The sequence below is a fragment of the Vipera ursinii genome, assembly GCF_947247035.1.
Source record: "Vipera ursinii genome assembly, chromosome: 3".
In the NCBI taxonomy this organism is placed as follows: domain Eukaryota; kingdom Metazoa; phylum Chordata; class Lepidosauria; order Squamata; family Viperidae; genus Vipera; species Vipera ursinii.
In genome coordinates this window covers 111,842,263-111,862,111 of record NC_139516.1, presented here as the reverse complement: position 1 = coordinate 111,862,111, position 19,849 = coordinate 111,842,263, and the positions used below count along the sequence as shown (strand labels likewise).

At 36.8% G+C, this 19,849-nt stretch overlaps 1 protein-coding gene across 1 annotated transcript in view; it reads left to right on the top strand.

Moving 5' to 3' along the window:
• The window catches only part of PAPPA2 (pappalysin 2), a gene marked incomplete at both ends in the record, with an annotated part of 159,355 nt that overhangs the window by 105,246 nt on the left and 34,260 nt on the right, over positions 1 to 19,849 (top strand). Inside the window, 2 exons of the mRNA XM_083357379.1 lie at positions 4,532 to 4,709; positions 5,641 to 5,854. Coding sequence (XP_083213505.1) covers positions 4,532 to 4,709; positions 5,641 to 5,854 — 392 coding nt within the window. The remainder of the gene's footprint in view (positions 1 to 4,531; positions 4,710 to 5,640; positions 5,855 to 19,849) is intronic.

The window sequence follows — 19,849 nt, the reverse complement described above, 5'->3', positions numbered from 1 at the left end:
GATCAACTTATAAAAAATCTCTGGAAAACCATAAAAAAGGAGTAATTGGAAATAGTTGCTTCATTTCAGAATTGTTTGATATCAGTAAGCAACAGATAAAAGCCTCTACTGTAATATTTCCAAGAATTTTGTTTGCTCATTGAATTTTGTGGATGTAGGTAGATTGATTAGCTTCTCTCACTCTGGCTTCTTTTTCATGACCATGGACCATCATCCTCTGCCATGGTTTTCTTCTTCTGCCCTGGAGTCCTTATGGCCACCTTCTTGACCCTAGAGCAGAGGTCCCCAATCTCAAATCTCAATAAATTTTGGGCACCAGGGACCAGTTCCATGGAGAGAGGTTTTTACGCAGACCAGAGGGTGCGTGGTTTTGTGTGCTGCCTGGTTTTGACTTTGGTTGTTTGTGCAGACTGGTTGCTGGCATGCCGCGGCCCAGTACTGGTCCAAGGACCGGGGGTTGGGGACCCCTGCCCTAGAGATCTCTCTTCAGCTTGTTTTATTTATTTATTTATTTATTTATTTATTTATTTATTTATTTATTTATTTATTTATTTATTTATTTATTTATTTAAATGCTTTATTATTAAGTTTCTATGCCGAGACGACTCTAGCTTTCCCAGCCTGCCTTTGAATACACCTAAATTTGGTTTTAGTGATTTTGAAGGATTAAACAACATTATACAAGTAGCAGGAAAAAGTATGAAAACATCCAGGTGTGGGGTTCTTTTTGCTGGGGGCTGGTGGAGAAACAGAATGTGCCTCCTTATAGTAGCTTGGAAGGAAGGTGAAGGAAGGAAGGGAGGGAGGGAGGGAGGTATATATATTCATCACTGCTTTGTTTCTTCTCAGGGTAGTCTGAATAAAACAGGCATAAGAACCAAGAGAAATCTCAGTTATCTGAATGCAACCAATAAAAACTTACTTAATTTCCCTTAGTCCCTTAATTCCATAGAATGAATCCTGAAGATAAAACAGAGGCAACAGATTAAAAAGAGCTACTGAAGTTCTAAAAAAACTATATTATTCCTAGCACATTTTGTTTCAAACTTTATTTGCCTAAAACTATGTTCTTAGTAATAGTAAAACACAATGCGAAAAAGACGGCTAAAGTATTTCCATTGGGATATTAAGTGTATAATTCATTATATTCTTAAAGCATGAAAAGAATACAACAACAAAGCTAGATATATTTTCTTAAATAATAGCTACAGCAGTAAAATAAATTGCAGCTAATTTATGAAAATGGTAAATAATTCTCTTTTCCAGTTTTTACTGTTATGATATACTGTATGAGCTAACTTAATGTGTACTGTGCAATCATGATTTGTAACACAGCTTTATTAATTTAAACTGAAAATAGTCCTGAAAAAAGATTAATTGGAATTATACATTCTCTCTTCACTGGACCTATGCTATTTGTATTTATTTTTTATCCACATACAAGTATTATTATTACAAGTATTATTACTATCCCAGTATTACTATTACTCCTGCCAGTTTGCACTAATTTCCTTCTGAAATCTATAAAAAATATACAGTATATACTGTATGTGTGAAAAAAATTAGTTATCTGCCTTAATTTGGGGGGGCAGTGATAAACAAAGTGAATAAGTAGGTCAAATAAATAACATACAGGCGAGGTATGGGAATAACAACAACAACAACAACAACATTGACTAATTGCATGTTCTTTAAATTAATGGCAGAAGGTCTCCGGAGTTGAGCTGCCCAAATAAAGATGCACCATTACATTGGATAAATTACTCTTTTATTTCTGTTTAGGCAGGTGCATCTTGGATTGAGAAAAGAGTGCTCTAAAGTGCTCTTTCTTGCTTTAAAATATATTTAAAAATTTAAGCAAAGTCAGATTTGCTACTTTTAATGTTTACATGCTTGGCAATCTAGCAAGAAACATTGGTGGAAAAGAATTCTTGGCCATGAAACCTGCTGTTAGATTGTTTATTTCTTTCTTTTCTACCGAGCACAATCAAAAGACTCTTGGCGGCTTACAATAGCATCAAGTTACATCAACAATCTGCAGTAGAAAACAATAAAAATAGTAAATCATAGTCTAGCATACAACCCAATGCATTGAAAAGTCTTCAGAAATGCCAAATAATCAGCATTAGAAGCTTTGCTAATGAACCAGGAGAGTTGACAGAAGGAAGATTGAAGGCTGTCATGTCTACTTGCTCTTTTAGATGGTGGCACTAAAGCCTTGCTGTACAATGAAGGAGCTGAAAGAAAATCAGGCTGCCTTGAAGAAATGCTGGTTGCACCTTTACATCCTGTGTTGCTTTGGCAATAAAGTAGAGTAGGGGTTTCTTCCATACCAAAAGCAGGGAAAGGAAAGAGGTGGGGAGGGAACATCTCCTTTGGTGCCAAAGACTGGCAACTGAAGACCCATGTATCTCTATGGATTGGAGAACTTGTATGAAAGGAGCAGCCAAGAAAACCAACAAATGGTTTATAGAACAAGTATAGAACTAGTGTCCTCATTGCAGGCATTAATAACCAGGCTCAAATTGTCCTACTTCAGATGTATTATGCAAAGACCTTACTCTCTAGAGAAGGCTTTAATGTTGGGAAAGGTAAAAGGAGAGAGAAGAAGGGGGATGATAAGCAGCAAGGTGAATGGACTCAGTTACAGTGGCACTATTAGAACACCTGAAACGTCAAGTTAGGGATGGATTGCCATGGAGAAAATCTATTTATATGGTTGTTAAGTGTTGACACAGACCTGATAGTACATAATTACATGAAATCAATATCAAACGAACTGCTCTACTACTCCCCATTCAACTGCCACAGATCTGGACCACAATTTTATCCCTATTTGCATCAAGGTTCAACTTACCTACCTTACTCTGTACACCGCCCCGAGTCCCTCGGGAGAAGGGCGGTATATAAAAACAAACAAACAAACAAATAAATAAATAAATAAACTTGCACCATTTTAGATACACAAAGGCAAATTCAGCATTTGCTTCATATTCAGCATGTAGCTCTCAAGACTTTTTTTTAAAAAAATACTTCTAGAAATCCACATTGATGGACTTTTTCTTCAGGCATCATGGTAGGGCATAAATTGTATCTATTTGCAAATTCTGATGAACAGGTATGCCTCTGATTATCTCATATTTCATTGCCCTTAGAGATGTCCCTACCCTTATTTCCCCTACATTTTTACAAATAAAGTTTTGTACTACGTTTATATCAAAGAAAACTCTGATTGGCCCTGTGAGGTCAGACAGGTGGATAATTTAAGTGGTAAGCAAGGTAGGGCTTCAGGATTTATACAGCTCATTTATATTTGCATGATTCACAAATTTAGTATGAATTATGAAAAACAAATGGCACAATTATGCAAAATGGGAACATACTCACATTTGTTAAAAACCCATAATTTGTATAGGGTTGCTGAGAGCTGCTTTTTGGACCTGGAATGTAGATTTCATAAGAACAGAATATTTACTAAAAATCTTGGCATTTCTGCTTAGAACTAATTACTATGGACTTCCGTGTTACTGCTTTTCCTCCAAAGGATGTGAGCTTTTTCCCTTTGCTCCCCATCCATTGTAATTCTGTCATTTTGGTTTATAAGCTTGGAGTCAGGGAACTATTTTTGTTTCCTTTCTTGGATTTCTAAGCCAGATTGGAAAAAAATATTTTTATATTGATTCATCGATATGATTTACATAGCCACACATGGTCACACAAATGACTTTGGGTGGCTTACAAGTTTTAAAGCACAGAAACTCACAACATATAACTGCAGATGTCCAAAGATAAACCACAATCCCACCCACCCCCACCCCAAAACACCAACATACCAAAAATAGTAGAGCTTATCTAACCAACTGTCCCAAATGACTGGGGAAGCAGTCTAGGTTGAAGACCTAGGCTAAAATGGTTGGGGCCACCCGAATCTCCAGGGAGATGCTTTCCAGAGGGCAGGTACTACCACTGAGAAGGCCCAACTCAAGAGTCCAACAAGATGTCATTGTTTAATAAAAGGGACCCAAAGCACGCCCTTTCTGTTAGAACTGATGAGATGAGCAGAACCTGGTAGAAAGATAGTCTTGCAAGTAGCCTGGCCTTATGCCATGGACAACAGGAGAAGTAAATAAATAGTATAAAGGGTGAGAGAAAAGGATGGTAAAAGCTAGAGTGGCATTGCTATTGGTACTGTGAACAAAAGACCACCAGTGGCCAAAGGTACTCCCTTTTTAAGAATCATTTTCTTATGCTTCAGGATGTGTGGTTAAAATGAAAACAGAAGAATCACTTTCTTCATGGAGTTATGGCCAAAGGTAGAGATGATAAATTTCAGTTTGCCTATGTTTTAGGTCAGATTTAAATAAACTAGCAGATTATCTATTAGGCACTTGATTCAGTTCTAAACTAATCTCTTGTTAAAAGGAATGACTAATCACAACTGGTAAAGTTAACACTAGTTTCAATAGCTCTATTGAAATTAGAAATGACTAATTTTTAAATTTTTCTTGACCCTTCCACTTTTCTTTCCCAGAAAGACATCTTGCTGACTTGTATCTCTGGTGACTGGGACAGATCAGTGACATGTAACCCCATTGACTGCCAATTTCCGGACCAATCTCACGTCCTTTATGCAGAGTTCTCCTGCCCCAAAGGAACTATGTTTATGAAGCGATGCTTCCTTTCCTGTATCAAGCCAGCAAAACTCCAAGGTAGGATGGATTTTCTTGGGATAGAAAATTGGTTGGTGGAACAAAGTTCCAGAAAATTTACACTTGTGTCTTTGCTAATCTTTTGCCTGCATAAGAACAGAAGAATGTGCTAAACATGTGAGTTTTGTTATTTATGTGCATTTATATACTTGGCTCCTCAGTTCAAAAACCAAACTCTGCTGGTCAGCTAAATCAGCAAATAACTGATTAATGGGGCTGCTAAAAATGCACCCCTATTACTGGTCTCTTCAGCTACATGTTCACATTCAGGACAGATGTAAGGTCCTCAACCAGCTGCCCAATCATTCTTCCGGTGTCCAGAAGAACTTTTATCGTTTTAATATTGCAAGCCGCCCAGAATCACCCTGTGGTAAGAGGCATGGCCAATGAATTTAATAAATACATAAATCTCACGCAGCCAAAGTACAACAGAGAAAGATAGTGCAGATAGCATAGCATTTTCTATTATAATTATTTGTTGCTATTGTGTAGTGTGCATATTATTTGGAGACTGTCAACCAATCAATCAGAGTAGAGCTGAAAGGGGGGATCTTGGAGGTCTTCTAGTCCAACCCCCTGCTCAAGCCGGAGACCCTACCATTTCATGACCCTATACCAGTCAGACTGAAGTGGCATAAAAGTCTGTGCAACTAAATGAACGGTGAAGATAAATAAAATTGGATCAGAGTAAAATTCAGCCTAAGGTTCAAAATAACTAGTTATGCCATAATTTGAATGTTTCTTCTTCTTCTTCTTCTTCTTCTTCTTCTTCTTCTTCTTCTTCTTCTTCTTCTTCTTCTTCTTCTTCTTCTTCTTCTTCTTCTTCTTCTTCTTTCTCCTCCTCCTCCTCCTCCTCCTCCTCCTCCTCCTCCTCCTCCTCCTCCTCCTTCTTCTTCTTCTTCTTCTTCTTCTTTCTCTTGCTTGAAATCAGGAATTAATCAGTGGATCACTTGCCTGGAAGATGGATTCTGGTCACTTCCAGAAGCTTACTGCAAACTGGAGTGCGACTCTCCAGGCCCAATTGCCAATGCTGAGCTGTTGGTGCCTCGATGCAAGGAAGGGAATCACGATGTGGGATCTGTCTGCAGCTACCAGTGTAAGCCTGGATACCACGTAGCAAAAACAAAAGATGAAAAGCCCAGGAAGTGAGTAGTAATATGTCTCCTGTTTATATTTCTTCTGTTCTCGCTTCTTCCTTAGCATCAGTGCTTTCATTCTTTGTAATACATTTTTCAAAAGTATGATGGATGTTCAGTTTTGCTCTTTGCTGCCGTGGAGCAGTGTAAATATGACAAGAGGAGATTGGAAGAAATCAGCTGAGCAAACCGTAAAGGCAGCCTCATCTAGAGTGCACTGCAGTAATCTAAAGAAGTGGTGATGAAGGCAGAGGGTGCTGCAGCATGATCCTGTCACCCACGTAGGACCACAGTTTATGTAAACATTCAGCTACATATTATATATTCTATGTAAGATATTTGTACTATTTACATAGTATATAACTGATACATAAAGTAAAAATATATATAATTAAATAAAACATTAAAACCAGTAGAGTTAAAATAACAGAAACAGAATTAACAATTAAGTTTGGTGATAAAAATTATTTTTGATCTTTTTCTAAATTTTGTGAAAATGGGAGCCCAGCCTTTCCCTTGTAGGGGTGCAGTAGGGAGACCTTCAAAGGTTCCCCTGTTGCTGATCCAAGTAATCCTGCAGATTCGTAGGGGGAGGGTTTGAGCCAATGTTTGAAAGGTTGACACAAAGATATTTATTTGGATAGACATACAGTACATGTGACACACACACCCCGCCCCCCCCCCGTATCTTGCCCTGGCCAATAGCCTGGCCCCTACATTTTCCACCAGTTGTAATTTATGGGCCCTGTTCAGAGATGCATCTGCTTAAAATAAGTTGCAGTAGTCAAGGTAGGGTGTAACTAAGTGTAGACAGCCATTACATATATTGAATGCAATATATTCAAAGTGTTCACAAAGTGTATATGAGTAATATATACACAAAAATAAATTCATCAGGAATGATGCACATAAAAGTACATATGAATGTTCATGTACAATGTGGTACAGGAATGCTATGAAATGAATTTAATGTTGAAAAGTCACTGAATATAACGAAAATGGAAAGTTGTGCTGTCTCTGTGGAAACCACAAATATTTGTTGCTTTCAGTTGGATCATGTATAGGAAACTATTTCTAAACAAAAGTTTAATCAGATAAGGGGAACCTGCTCTGTGAAAATAATAATGAAAAAGATTGATCACTTATAGGAGGAGGAGGAAATTGGTGTTACTTTCTGAAACAAACACTGACATTTGAAGAGCGAAGATGGAGGAAGCTATGTGCTTCACATTGCAAGAAAGACAATGTCTGCCCTTCCTCCTCCTCCTCCTCCTCCTCCTCCTCCTCCTCCTCCTCCTCCTCCTCTATTCAGGGCTTCAGATTCCTATTTAGAATTCAATCACTGCATTATTCATTTTTACTGCAGATGTAAAAATGGCTGAAGGAATGCAAATGCTGTCATAGATCTCCATTGTCAGTGGAAAGTCAACTGGAGGTCATATGTTTGAGATGCCCTTTCTGCAGAAGAATGGCTACACCTTCATCTCTAGTTTGTTAGATTAGGGCATGCCCTTGGCTCTTCCACCAGCTCCAGTCAGATTCGGCTGTATGCTTAATATTCTATGAGCAACTTTCTACTAGTGCTAAATTTCTTCTGATTGATAAATTTATTTTTAATGTCCCAATTGTATTTACAGCAAGATGTACACAGATTGGGTGCTTTGGAATAATCACAACATTGATTAAATTCAAAAACATGAAAAAATAATTAGACACTAAATATGAAATATGGTTATAGGATTGCTGTAGGTTCATTCCCTTTTTTATGGCTGACAATGTGTTTGTGAGCCTGTAACTTTTTTTTTGGACAAGCAGAAATTATGAAGATTTAGCCAAATGACAAAAAGATTTCATTCTTCCTGCACTTAGCAATTACAGGACAGATCTTTGGTCCAGATTGAGTGGGGATGGGGGAACTGTGGCCCCTGTGGACCTCAACTCTCAGAATTCTTGAGCCCCCATGGAAGTTGAAGTCCATAGGACATAAAAGTCAAATTTCTTATATATTCACACATTTAAAATTCCCAGAGACCTGTCAGCTAGTTTGTGTTCATTTTTCCCCCTCCATGCTATCAATTGTTGATGATGTGTGTGTATGTGTGTGTGCACATGTATGTATGTATGTGTATAGTGTATGCATATGTATTTGTGTATATTTGTCTTCAGTTTTGCAAAAAAATAATCGTAGATGCAGTTTTAAAACATAGTAGTTGATTAAAAAATAAATTTAAGTCTTCAAAAGCTTGCGGGTGCCACAACAGCAGACCCTATTGCATTCTAGATGTCCTGAGAGTTATAAATGGTGGCATGCCAGCAAATGTTTGTTCAGTCATCTTCCCAATACTGGTGACCATAGTATCATGGTGTTACCTCACAGGGTTTGAATGAAGGAAGACCAGTAACACATATCCAAAAATAAATTGGAAGCTTCAGGAACAAAACACTGAAGTGGCTTGGAGATAGAATCAGCTTTATTTCAGTTGCTATCTAATGGGTAGTTTGAACTTGGGAGACAGTGGAAGATAAACACTGCTTACAAATTGTCCCATTGGGCTGTAGAACTATTTTAGGAGCTCCCCAATAAAGCTAGAAATATTGAAATGTAAAGGAAAAGTTGATTTGCAATCCAATAGCTTTCCCAGCTATCTTAATACTCATGGCAATACTTTGAGGTAGGACAAGACATTGATTTTTGGCATCCTGAGAACAGTATTGAAACTACTGTATTTTCCATGTATAAGACATTATTTTTTCCTGCAAACACCCTGTTCAACAATCAGGTGCATCTTATACAAGTGCAGTGTCTTATACACAAAAAATAATGGTAACCTCCACAGCCCAGGGCATGCCTGTGTGGGTTCTTTACATGCCGCTGCCATGCCGCCTGGTGCAGGAGGATATCGCTGGCCCAAGATGCCACCTGGATGGGGAGAAAGCCGACCTGAGATGCCGCCTGGTGTTGAAGGATCGCGCTACCCCAAGGATGCCGCCAGTCCACTTTCTATGATCTGTTTTTCACCGGTGCAGCTCGGGCTGAAGTCGCAAGAGGCCCTGGGAAGCCACCTCAGTACAGTGATTGGCAGCCGAGGGGGTGGGCGGCACTACGCCCACAGAATGCCATCTGAGTGGAGGAAGTTGCCTTCCTTGTGTGATGGCTTGGCCACGTGTTTTACTGCCACTAAAGATGTGGTTTAATATTTAAAGTGTTGATTTCTGAATTTTTGTTTAGAAAATTGGGGACCATCTTATACAAGGGTGCGTCTTATAGACAGAAAAATACGGTACTACTGCTTCTGAACAATGTGAGCCATTATAGTTTTCACAGTGATTAGGAGTAATATTATAGTGGATGCCACATATATTGCATATGCCAAAAGGAAGCCCACTGCCTGCCAGAATTCATTTTTCCCCAAAGTGCCTAAATCTTGGAGCCATCTGGCTACTTACATACAGATAGTCCTTGCTTAACAGTCTTAATTGGGAAACTTAGTGAAGCAGTTGCTAAGTGAGAAATCACATGGCTATGTCTGTGGTTCCTGGCTGGAAAGAGACAAGACAATGTACTCAGTTTCATACCTTTGGCTTTTGTTTGCCTCCTATCCACTCCCCTGCCTTTTGGTTCCTCTAGTGCCTGTTTACTGTCTTGGACACATCAAAATCCTTCTCTGATATCACTACTCTGGGTGGGAAAGGAAGTGTCAGCCATAGGAGAGATTGTCTACAGAAATCATTTGCTTTTTTCTCTCTCCACCCCTCTTGCAGAGCAGAGAGATTGAAGAGGAAGAGATTTAAGAAAGTACTGTAGGCTGCTGGTACGATCATGTTGCTTTCAATTTGTAGAAGAGCAAATAGCTTACTTTCTTGCAATCCCTTTCTCTCCAATCAGTCTGCTCTGTGAGGTGGTGAAGAGAAAGAAAAAAAAAGAGGCAGTGGAAAACAGGTACTGACTGTAAGGCGGGTCTTCAAACTTGGCCCTTTTATGACTTGTGGACTTCAACTCCCAGAATTCTGGGAGTTGAAGTCCACAAGTCATAAAAGGGCCAAGTTTGAAGACCCCTGCTGTAAGGAATATTCATAGAATTGCATCTCCCTTTGAGTCTGATTAATATAATACATTACACAATGTAATTCATCTAACACTACTGATTTTTAATATGCCTTAAGAATCTTTTTGCTCACAAAATCCCTAAACCCTTTTATGAATTGCAATGAGTATGGAAAATAAATATTATGATTATTGACCAAGGGATGCTGTGAAGATCCTAAATGGTCAGGGGGTGTAGAATTATTTTTTCACCATTGTTGTAACTTTTAACAGCTACTGAATGAATGGTTGGTAAGTGAGGACTACCTATATAGGCAGAGGCATACAACTCTTCCATTGAGCTATTGGCTGCCATTTCTGGTTTAGGATTAGGCTAATTTACAAGTGACAGAATTGCAGTTGTTAAAATGATAATGTTTTAAATTTAATATGCAATAAAATTTACATTGCTCCTCTTAAGCATAAACTTATCATTACATTTGTATATTTATATTTACATTGTATTTGTGAGTTTGTGGTTTTCTTTCCCTCAAGTCTATTAGCTAGGATTGCTAAAAAATGATTGCAATAGGGGAGAAAAGGAAGAAGGATTGAATCTGCATCACTATCCTGTTTACTATCACCACATTTGCTTCATTTCCTCTGAGAACTTAATTCTTTTTGTTGACTTTTAAATATTTGCCAAGTCCAGTTCACAAACTGTCATCTGAGAACTCAGAAATATGCATGTTCATATTTTAAGAGTCAGATTTGGGTGGGTGTTTATTCAAGTCATTGTTGACTCCTGGCGACTGCCTGGAAAGTCTCTGCAAGATTTTTGGCAAGATTTTGGGGAACCTTGCCTCCTTTCTTAGGCTGTGAGAAAGTGACTGGCCCAAAGTCACCAAGCTGGCTTTGGGTCTAAGGTGGAACTAAACTCGGTCTTCTGGTTTCTAGCCCAGTGCATTAATCTCTACAGAAACTGACTCTAAAGAGACAGAATAACAGCTAAAGGCAAGATAAATAGTGACAGGGCTTACTTCATGAAATGAAAGGTGCTATTTAAGGATCCCTGTCTGCCTGACAATTTGTCATCTGGCCTTTTCCCTTGAAACCTTCTCTTCACATTCACCCTCTCTCTCTCTCTCTCTCTCTCTCTCTCTCTATCTCTCTCTCTCTCTCTCTCTCTTCTTTCTTGATGAAAGCAGGAAAGATGCCTGATTGCCTTCGCATCCTCAGTTCTCCCAGTAGGCAACCTATTATCAAAATAGGGCAACTGAATAAGTTAATTTAAAAAAATAAAAAAATAAAAAGAGGTCTATGTGGGGAAGGCAAGTAGAAATAAACACCCGAGTGGAGGCTGGAAAACTTCAGAAAGGCCAGTGTGGGTGATTTAGGATATAACTAAGATGGTCAAAATGTAGTTTGGCAGTAAGATGTCTAACATTAACTGGAAATGCATGCAGACTGTTTTATGTTTTTGCACCAAAATAATTCCAGAGAATGTGCCAAATAAGCCCATTTTCCCCTCAAATAGCTACATTCCAAATTATAAAAATCATATTCACGTTTGCTTGTTTTTACAAAATAAACCTGCTCATTTGGCATGACATTGCTGAAGGTTTCTGAATCCTGCCAATACCATAAATGTTACAGATCAGAGGAGGATTCAGCTGTTATAGCAAGAGGGACTTAATTTACTGCACTGAAGGATAATCCTAGATGCAACATGTGCAAAGACACCTCCCTCAACATAAATGTGTACAATCAGGCAGAAAAGATGTGGGCAAACTAAAAGTGATGACTATGGAACCATTGTAAAATCAATTAATTTTTGGCTATATCATGCCTTATAGCCAAAAAAGGAAAAACAGTAAGAAAGTTAGTCCTTGAAGAATGCAGTTGTTTTACAATGCAACATTTTCTTTAAACAACTTACCAACATTTTTTTTAAAATAACATATTAAGGTCTTTGATATCTTATCCAGAAATATTAGTCCAATGGGCATTCATAAATTTTCAGGAAATGAGCAAATCATAATTGGCCAGAATTTAAAATATTAAAGAATGTTAATCTATTTTTCCCCCAACCTTTAAGGCAAACTTTTAATTTGGCAAACTTTGTCCTTGCATCTCCAAAGCTTTGATTTTATATTGTATAAGAGTAAGAACTCTACAGTCTCAGTGGAAGTCTTCCTTTTTTAGAATTCCTGTAGGAGTCCAGGTGCATGTTCTCATCTGGTGAGTGTGATTAAATGACTACATACTCACATTACCTTAAACCCAAGACTAACGGCAAACAATAGCAGTGTTCCCACAACATGGTATGGATTAACAATTATACTACATTATGCCCATCACCAATGGAGTGTATAGAAGACATATTTTTTTTATTAAAGAGTTTTACAAAAACAAAATTTTACAATATATCCCCAAATCCCTCCCACCCCAAACCCACCCACTTCCCCCCCCACTTCCCAGAGCTAAATACAGGATTATAGTTACAATAATCATATTCTAAATAAAAATTATGCATAATATACAATTAACCAAATTCATAATGTGCTTTAACTCCCCTTTAACATAACTACAAACAACGTACCAATAACAATATCCCACTAAAATCTACTCATAAGCTAAATGGAACTTTTTAGTCCCATATTTGTTCTGAATATAATTTATCCATCTCCTCCAAACTGAAATATATCTTTCCTGTGAATGATCATTCAAATAAGCAGAAATCTTAGACATTTCTGCAAGATTCGAAACTTTAAACACCCATTCTTCTATAGTGGGCAAACTATCCTTCTTCCAATATTGTCCCACCAGTAACCGTGCTGCTGTTATCATGTTCAACATCAAGTTAGTTTCTTTAACATCACAATCTACAACAATACCCAATAAAAACAATTGCGGGGAAAACTTTATCTTTCTCTTAAAAATCTTTTGAATGTTCCACCAAATTTTAATCCAAAAAGCTTTTATATTTCTACAAGTCCACCACATATGGAAATAAGTAGCTTCTAAACTACCACACCTCCAACATTTAGACTGCAAATTAGGATACATGTTGGACAACTTCTTGGGATCCAGATGCCATCTATAAAACATTTTATAAAAATTTTCTCTTAAATTTTGAGCCTGATCAAATTTAACATTTCTGACCCAAATTATCTCCCAGGTGTCCAACGAAATTGGTTCCTGAATATTTTGTGCCCACTTTATCATGCAGTCTTTAACCAGTTCCGTTTCCGAATCCAATTCAATTAAAGCATTATATATCCTCTTTATATGTGCACAATTTAAATCTCTAATTTGCTTTACTAAATTTTGATCTGTAATTGTGATGCCAACCTTTTGATCTGACTTCCACCTAGCTTTCAATTGGGTATATTGAAACCAAGAGTAACTTATGTTTTCTTGTCTTAACTCCTCTAATGGTTTAAGTTGCCAATCATTCCCTTGCAATCTAAGTAGTTCCTTATACGAAACCATATCCATACTCACTCCCATAGATACGCCCTCTATTGCGTGTCCAGGAATTCCCCAAATCGGTATTTTATAATTTAACTTATAATAATACTTTTTCCAGACATGCAATAAAGCACTTCTAAGAATATGGGATTTAAAAGCCCTGTCCACCTTCTTATCGTAAAGCAAATATGCATGCCATCCATATACCAAATCCCATCCCTCAAGATGAAGTATTCTCTTGTTAGTTAAATTAAGCCAATCACTAACCCAGGTCAAGGCAACCGCATCATAGTACAATTTCAAATTGGGCGCCTTGAGTCCCCCTCTTTCCCTGGCATCTTGTAAAATCTTAAATTTAACTCTTGGTTTTTTCCCCGCCCAGAGTGTATAGAAGACATATTGAGGATCAGATGGTGCAAATTCTGTTAACTCCAGGAAATGTTACTGTTGCTGTTTTGCCTCTCTCTCTCTCTCTTTTTTTTAATAATACATTTTATTGATTTTTTAACATAGTCACCTTAATATTTGGTAAACAGCGTGTTGTCTGGGTTTATATTTAAAAACAATCAATAACAATTAATTTCTATAATTCCATAATCCACATAGTAGCTTTCTTTGATTTTCTCTTCTTCCAATAATATTTTCTTTTATCAACCTTGAATTAGTACATTTCTTAGTATTTTGATAGATAACAATTGAATATAAACATTTTTCTAGTATTTAACAACCACATCAATATAAAGCTTCTTTACTAATTGATCATCTTAATTATCTCCTTATACGTCCTGTTTTCAAAGTTCTTATGTAGATTTGTTTTCCCCACAATATTCAAAACATTCTTACCAGTTAAGATTTTCTAAGTTAATTACACTTAAGTATTTAAGCCTTTTTCCTCATATAAGCCATCCCAATAATTTTACATTTCTCATAACTTAAAAAAAGCAACAAAAAAGCAAAGAGAATAAAGAAGGAAGTAGTATACTACTTGAGAAACATGTCCCTCTTAAGCTAAGATACATTTATATCAAAAAAATTTCTATTCTTTTTACCCATATTCAAACAAATGTTTAATCTTTAAATATTCTGTCTAATAAATCCAGTCATCTAATCTTTTAAATCTATTCAAAACATTTTTATGAATTGAGATTTTCTCAAGATTAATTACACTTAAATATCTAAAACATTTCCCTCATATAAACTATCCCAACATTTTTATATTTCTCATATTATAAAAAAAATACTATGTTACTTGAGGGACCCATCCTTTTTAAACTAAAATATATTTATATCCAGAATTTTTCTATTTTTTAAAACATATTCAAACAAGTGTTTAATCGTTAGATATTCCATCAGATAAATCCCATCATCTAATTTCTTGATTCTAACTTTAGCCTTCCCGCCCCCAAACATCTTTCCTAATCTGTATGCTCTGCTGGACCAGAAAGTCTTCCCATAGTCTTGTAGATGTTGTTGTAGGTGCATGAGACAAATCCAGTAAGATGTTTTTGTGGGAGGGTTTGGCCCCTAAATTGAAAATCTTTTCCTTTCTTTCTCTCTTAATTTCTCTTATCACTTTTTGTCTCTCAAGTTCTCGTAGTTCTTCTGATAGCTCTATAATTCATTTTGTCAAATCTTTTTTCTTATCCTCAGACTTATTTTGCAATCTTGAAATGTAGGTTATCTTTTCCTTGTCCGATATTTCCTGCAAGTTTTTCTCTGCCTGGGTTAACTCATAATTCCTTCCATTGTTGGGTTCAATCTTAAACATCTCTTTCCTCTGATTTATGTTCAGTTGTCTATTTTATCTGATCGTTCTCTATTTTTATTTTCTGAGAGGTTTTTTGTTGTAAGGTTAAATTGAAGATGTATTCATTTATGTTTTAAAAGTTTTTTTTAATTTTCTCATGGTTTGAAATCATTGTCGTTTGAATTAGTTGCAACATAGCATACATTTCTTCCTGGAAAGTATTTGTTTTTTCTTGTATGTTCTTTCTGCAGATCTCTAATGTTCCATGATAGCCAAAAATCAAAGTTTTACTTTCTCTGCAAACAACTTTAGAGTCACAGTTCAATAAGTATTTATAATCCAGCAAGGTCAATTTTTCCCTAAGATTTATAGTTCTCGCCTTGTAGGTGGCCCAAAATGTTTTGTCTTTTTTTTGTTGCAGCTGTTCTCTGTTTAGTTAAGATAGTGAAGGTCACAAAAACAAGTAATCTTTTTCTGGGCTTTCTGCCAATTCCTGTATTAGAGCAATTACAGTTGTATATTTTCAGCCACCACTAGATGTCAGCACCAGTTTGTTTTTCAGTTTTCAAAACAAGCAATTGCTTTCTTCTGTTTTCATCAATGATCTTTTGAAAAGAAAATCTTAACAGATTCCACCAATTTCAAACTTATCCAGATTTAAGTCTTATATTCATTTCATTTCAAATATATTTCTGTCCCCCATAAAAGTTTAATTTGCTGCTTCCTTCTGTGGGAGGGTGGGGCAGGAGTCCCCCTCCTTCTCACTTTCGGAGGATTTTTGCTTCTTGGGTTTTCTTTTTTCAGGAAATCAATTATCAAGTAGAAGAGAGAGAATTGATATTATCATTCAGTTCCAAACATGTTGTTTACAATCAAGCTTGAATTTGTGCTTTTAGCTTGGGCTAGACTCTGGAGTGAAGCTAGCCTTTATTCTGCTGGTTTCTGGAGGGCTTTCCCTGAACAACCGGATCTACTGCCACCTCTCCACAGTCAGTGGGGCTCCCCTCCTTTTTTGTCACCTCTTTGTAGTGACTTTAGGCCCATTTAGGATCCTCAAACAGAAAAAAATAGGCCCTAGGGTGTGGAGCCCCGCAATCGCTCAGCTGCTGCGTTACTGCGCAAAACCGGGAAGTCTGTTTTGCCTCTCTTAATGGGAATGCTAGGATTAGTAATTAAGATTTTCTTTTAAAGTGGCCTAACTGTGAAGACCCAAGAGTTTGATTGTAGAATTTAGATTAACAAACTTTAGTGTAATATAGGTAAGACAAAAGCAAACACTAGTTTAAAACAGCTTCTGCTTTCATCTTCTTTATACTTGTATACCAAAAGTTTGAGCTAGCTGCCTATGTCTGTTTTCCATCTGCTCTGTGTTCCTATTTCTGTGATGGCATCAGTCTTTGGATTTAAACAGATGGCTGTAATAACATGATTTTTTGTACAACTCTATTGGAACTAAACTTTTTTCATCTAATTATTTGCTATCAAGTGTTCTGTTTACTGGCCAGCAATATTTAAATATGAAAATAATCCAAAAATAATTTGTCAGTTTAGCGAAGTATCACATCTCTTTGGAATGACCTTAAATTGAGCTTGTATGCCTTTCTTTGGTATCACTCCAATCTTTTTAAAAAATTAAGATTATCATAATATGAAATACAAATGAAAATGAAGATAAGGAAATGGGAAAGGGAAAGGATAAGTGTAGGGTAAAGGAGAAAAGCAAAGCAAAAGCACTGGCCTCCAACATTTTTCAGAGAAATAGAATACGAGGTAAAATTACATCCTCAACTTTTTACTGTTACATTCTTATTAAATGCTAGTCATTTGTACAACAACAAACTAATCTAATCAGCAAGTCCTAAAGTCAAGTTTTTTTTCAGCCTTAAGCATGAAATCTAGAAGCGGTTTCCAGGTAGAAACAAATATGTTCTTTTCTCTGATTAAAACAGTTAATTTTGCCATCTCTGCTAACTTCATCACTTTGTCCATTCATTCTTCCATCAAGGGGATTGATGCATCTTTCCATTTTTGCACATAGGGAATTATCACTGATGTCAATATATACAAGAACAAAGATCCATTTTTTCCAAGTCCCTTGTCCATAGGGAAGTCTTAACTTTTGAGTCTTAAGTCCTAAAAGGAAAACCTCATTTCAGTGTTACATTCATTTAAAAAAAATCTCAATTAAAATATAAATCTGCCCCCAATATTTCTTTGCTTTATTACAAGTCCATCCAAAATGATAAAAAGTTTCTTCTTTCCAATTACATTTGCAATATATCTGGGGTTAGATATCAACAATAAATAATTTTGTAAAAAATTACTTATAAATAATAGTTCAGTGTAAATTTTAGATGAATTTGTCCACATATTTTTCCATTGCTCAAACATCATATTATACTCAAAGTTTTCCCCCCATTCAATCATACAATGTTTACATATTTATAAATAATATGGCAATAATATGTTCTTTAGCACACAGTAAAATTTCAAATTCACATTTTACAGATTCAAACCCATAACCTTTTTGTTTACATTCCTTTCATTTGTAAATATGTAAGCCATTGACAGATACCTCCTTCTGATTCCAACTCTTCTTTTGACTTGAGATTAAGTTGAGATTGTGGCATGTAGAAACACTTAAAAAATCTATATAATTCAACTCTGTATTGGAACACATGCAAAAGCATTTGTTTATTTGTTTGCCAAAACATATATATTTCCATTCTACATGTTTTGTGTGTGTGTGTGTGTGTGTGTATTGACTAGCTCTACCATTAAGGGAGGAAATCTTGCCACAGATCACATTTTCTCAGCATGAAAACTGCCTCATATCCCACATGTGACAGAGTATTAGCCTGATAATTTTGTTCTTCTCATGATGAATTAGACATAAGTATGTGGGGTTTTTTTCCATTAATGTTTTAACCGCACACTGAGAACCGGTGACAGAATTAGATACTATCAGAGTGATCAATTGTATTATAATCCAATTTCCTATTGACTGCATTTCTTTCTTTTTCCTGCTTTGTTGCTTGGAATAATTGAATCTCCTGCTCTGATAGATCATGTTAGTTTAGGGGCTAATTTATTGCCCTCTTTCTTGGCACTCAATTCTGGCCACTGTTACATCCATTTGGGAACTAACCAGCCGTTTGCTGTATGGGTTGTTATGTTTTCAAGATTGACCTTGAGGCCTGCATATCAAACAGCCTCATATATCATCTTGTGGCTTCCATTATTACTCTTTCAATGTTGGATGGATTTTTAAAACTATTTGATTTTTGTTTTGGCTCCATTGCTAATCCTAAATAATGTCTGTTTTTTAGGATCAGAAAAAATGCTAATGGCTCTGTTACAAAATAGTATTTAGAGTGAGTTTTAAAAATCTTGTTACCACTTCCTTTCTTAGCCTTATTGCTTGATCTTTTCTTGGTACCTCTCAGTAAACTGTATGCTTAGTTGGCTATGTGAGCAGATGCTTAATTCCTCTGCACACACATGGACACACACACAATGTTTCAGGGTTAGGTAAGGACACACAGATTTTTCAGGCACCTGATAATTTTCTTTAGAGGATTTTGCTAAGGATTAGTGTGTCAGAATGAGCTGTATAGACTAATTCCTGAATCAACCTTTACTTTAAGTACAAAATCACGAGACATTGTAAACTAACTTCTTTGTGTTGTTCAATAAATAAAATTACTTAGTGATGTCTGTTGGCTGCTAAGTAGTGATATACTCTGCTCAATAAGGGGCTGAAAGAAACTGGCAGTTTAAATGAAGACAGTGGGAAATAAGTGATTGTTTTGTAGAGCTGGCAAATAACAATTTTGACAAACAGCATTTTGTCAGCTTTAAAAGCAATCGCTAAGAGGGCTGGATGCTAACCCTTCTCTATTCAGTCTGTTACCAAGTAAATAAATCAATATTGCGTATACTTCACTGAACACAAAAATAATTTCTCAAGTGATTATTCTTGGAATTTCCGACGGTTCAGGTCAGTGGGAAGTGCAAAGTGTTGTTTTTTTCCACCTTAGATACCACTACAGCATGCTGTTCTATTTTGTAGTGCTACTACTATATTGAGATTAGTAAACCAGTGTTCCTGAGATTACTAATAATTTAATTTAATTTAATTTAATAATATTTCTATACCGCCCTTCTCCCGAAGGACTCAGGGCGGTGAACAGGGCAAGAATAAAAATACAGAATTACAAAAATTAAAAAATAATGAAATACATGCCCACTAAAAAACAATCAATACATATTAAAACCCCAATAAAATGACAGTAAAAAAACCCCACCAATCCCCCATCAGGCCAGGCCGGCTTGTTCAAACAAGTATGTTTTGAGATCGCGACGAAAGGAGCGAAGATCGGGCGCCATCCGGAGCTCAACCGGTAGCTGATTCCATAGCTCCGGAGCGCCCACAGAGAAGGATCTCCCCCTGGGGGCCACCAATCGACATTCTCTGATCAGTGGCACCCTGAGGAGGCCCTCTCTGTGGGAACGCACAGGGCGAAGGGAAGTTGATGCCGGCAGCAGGTGTTCCCTAAGGTACTCCGGACCCCTGCCATGTAGGGCTTTACTAGTACCTTGAATCTCACCCGGAAGACTACTGGTAACCAATGCAGCTCACGGAGCAGAGGTGTAACATGGGAGTATCGGGAGACTCCCAAAACAACTCTTGCGGCTGCATTCTGTACCAGTTGGAGCCTCCGAGTGGTCCTCAAGGGCAGCCCCATGTAGAGAGCGT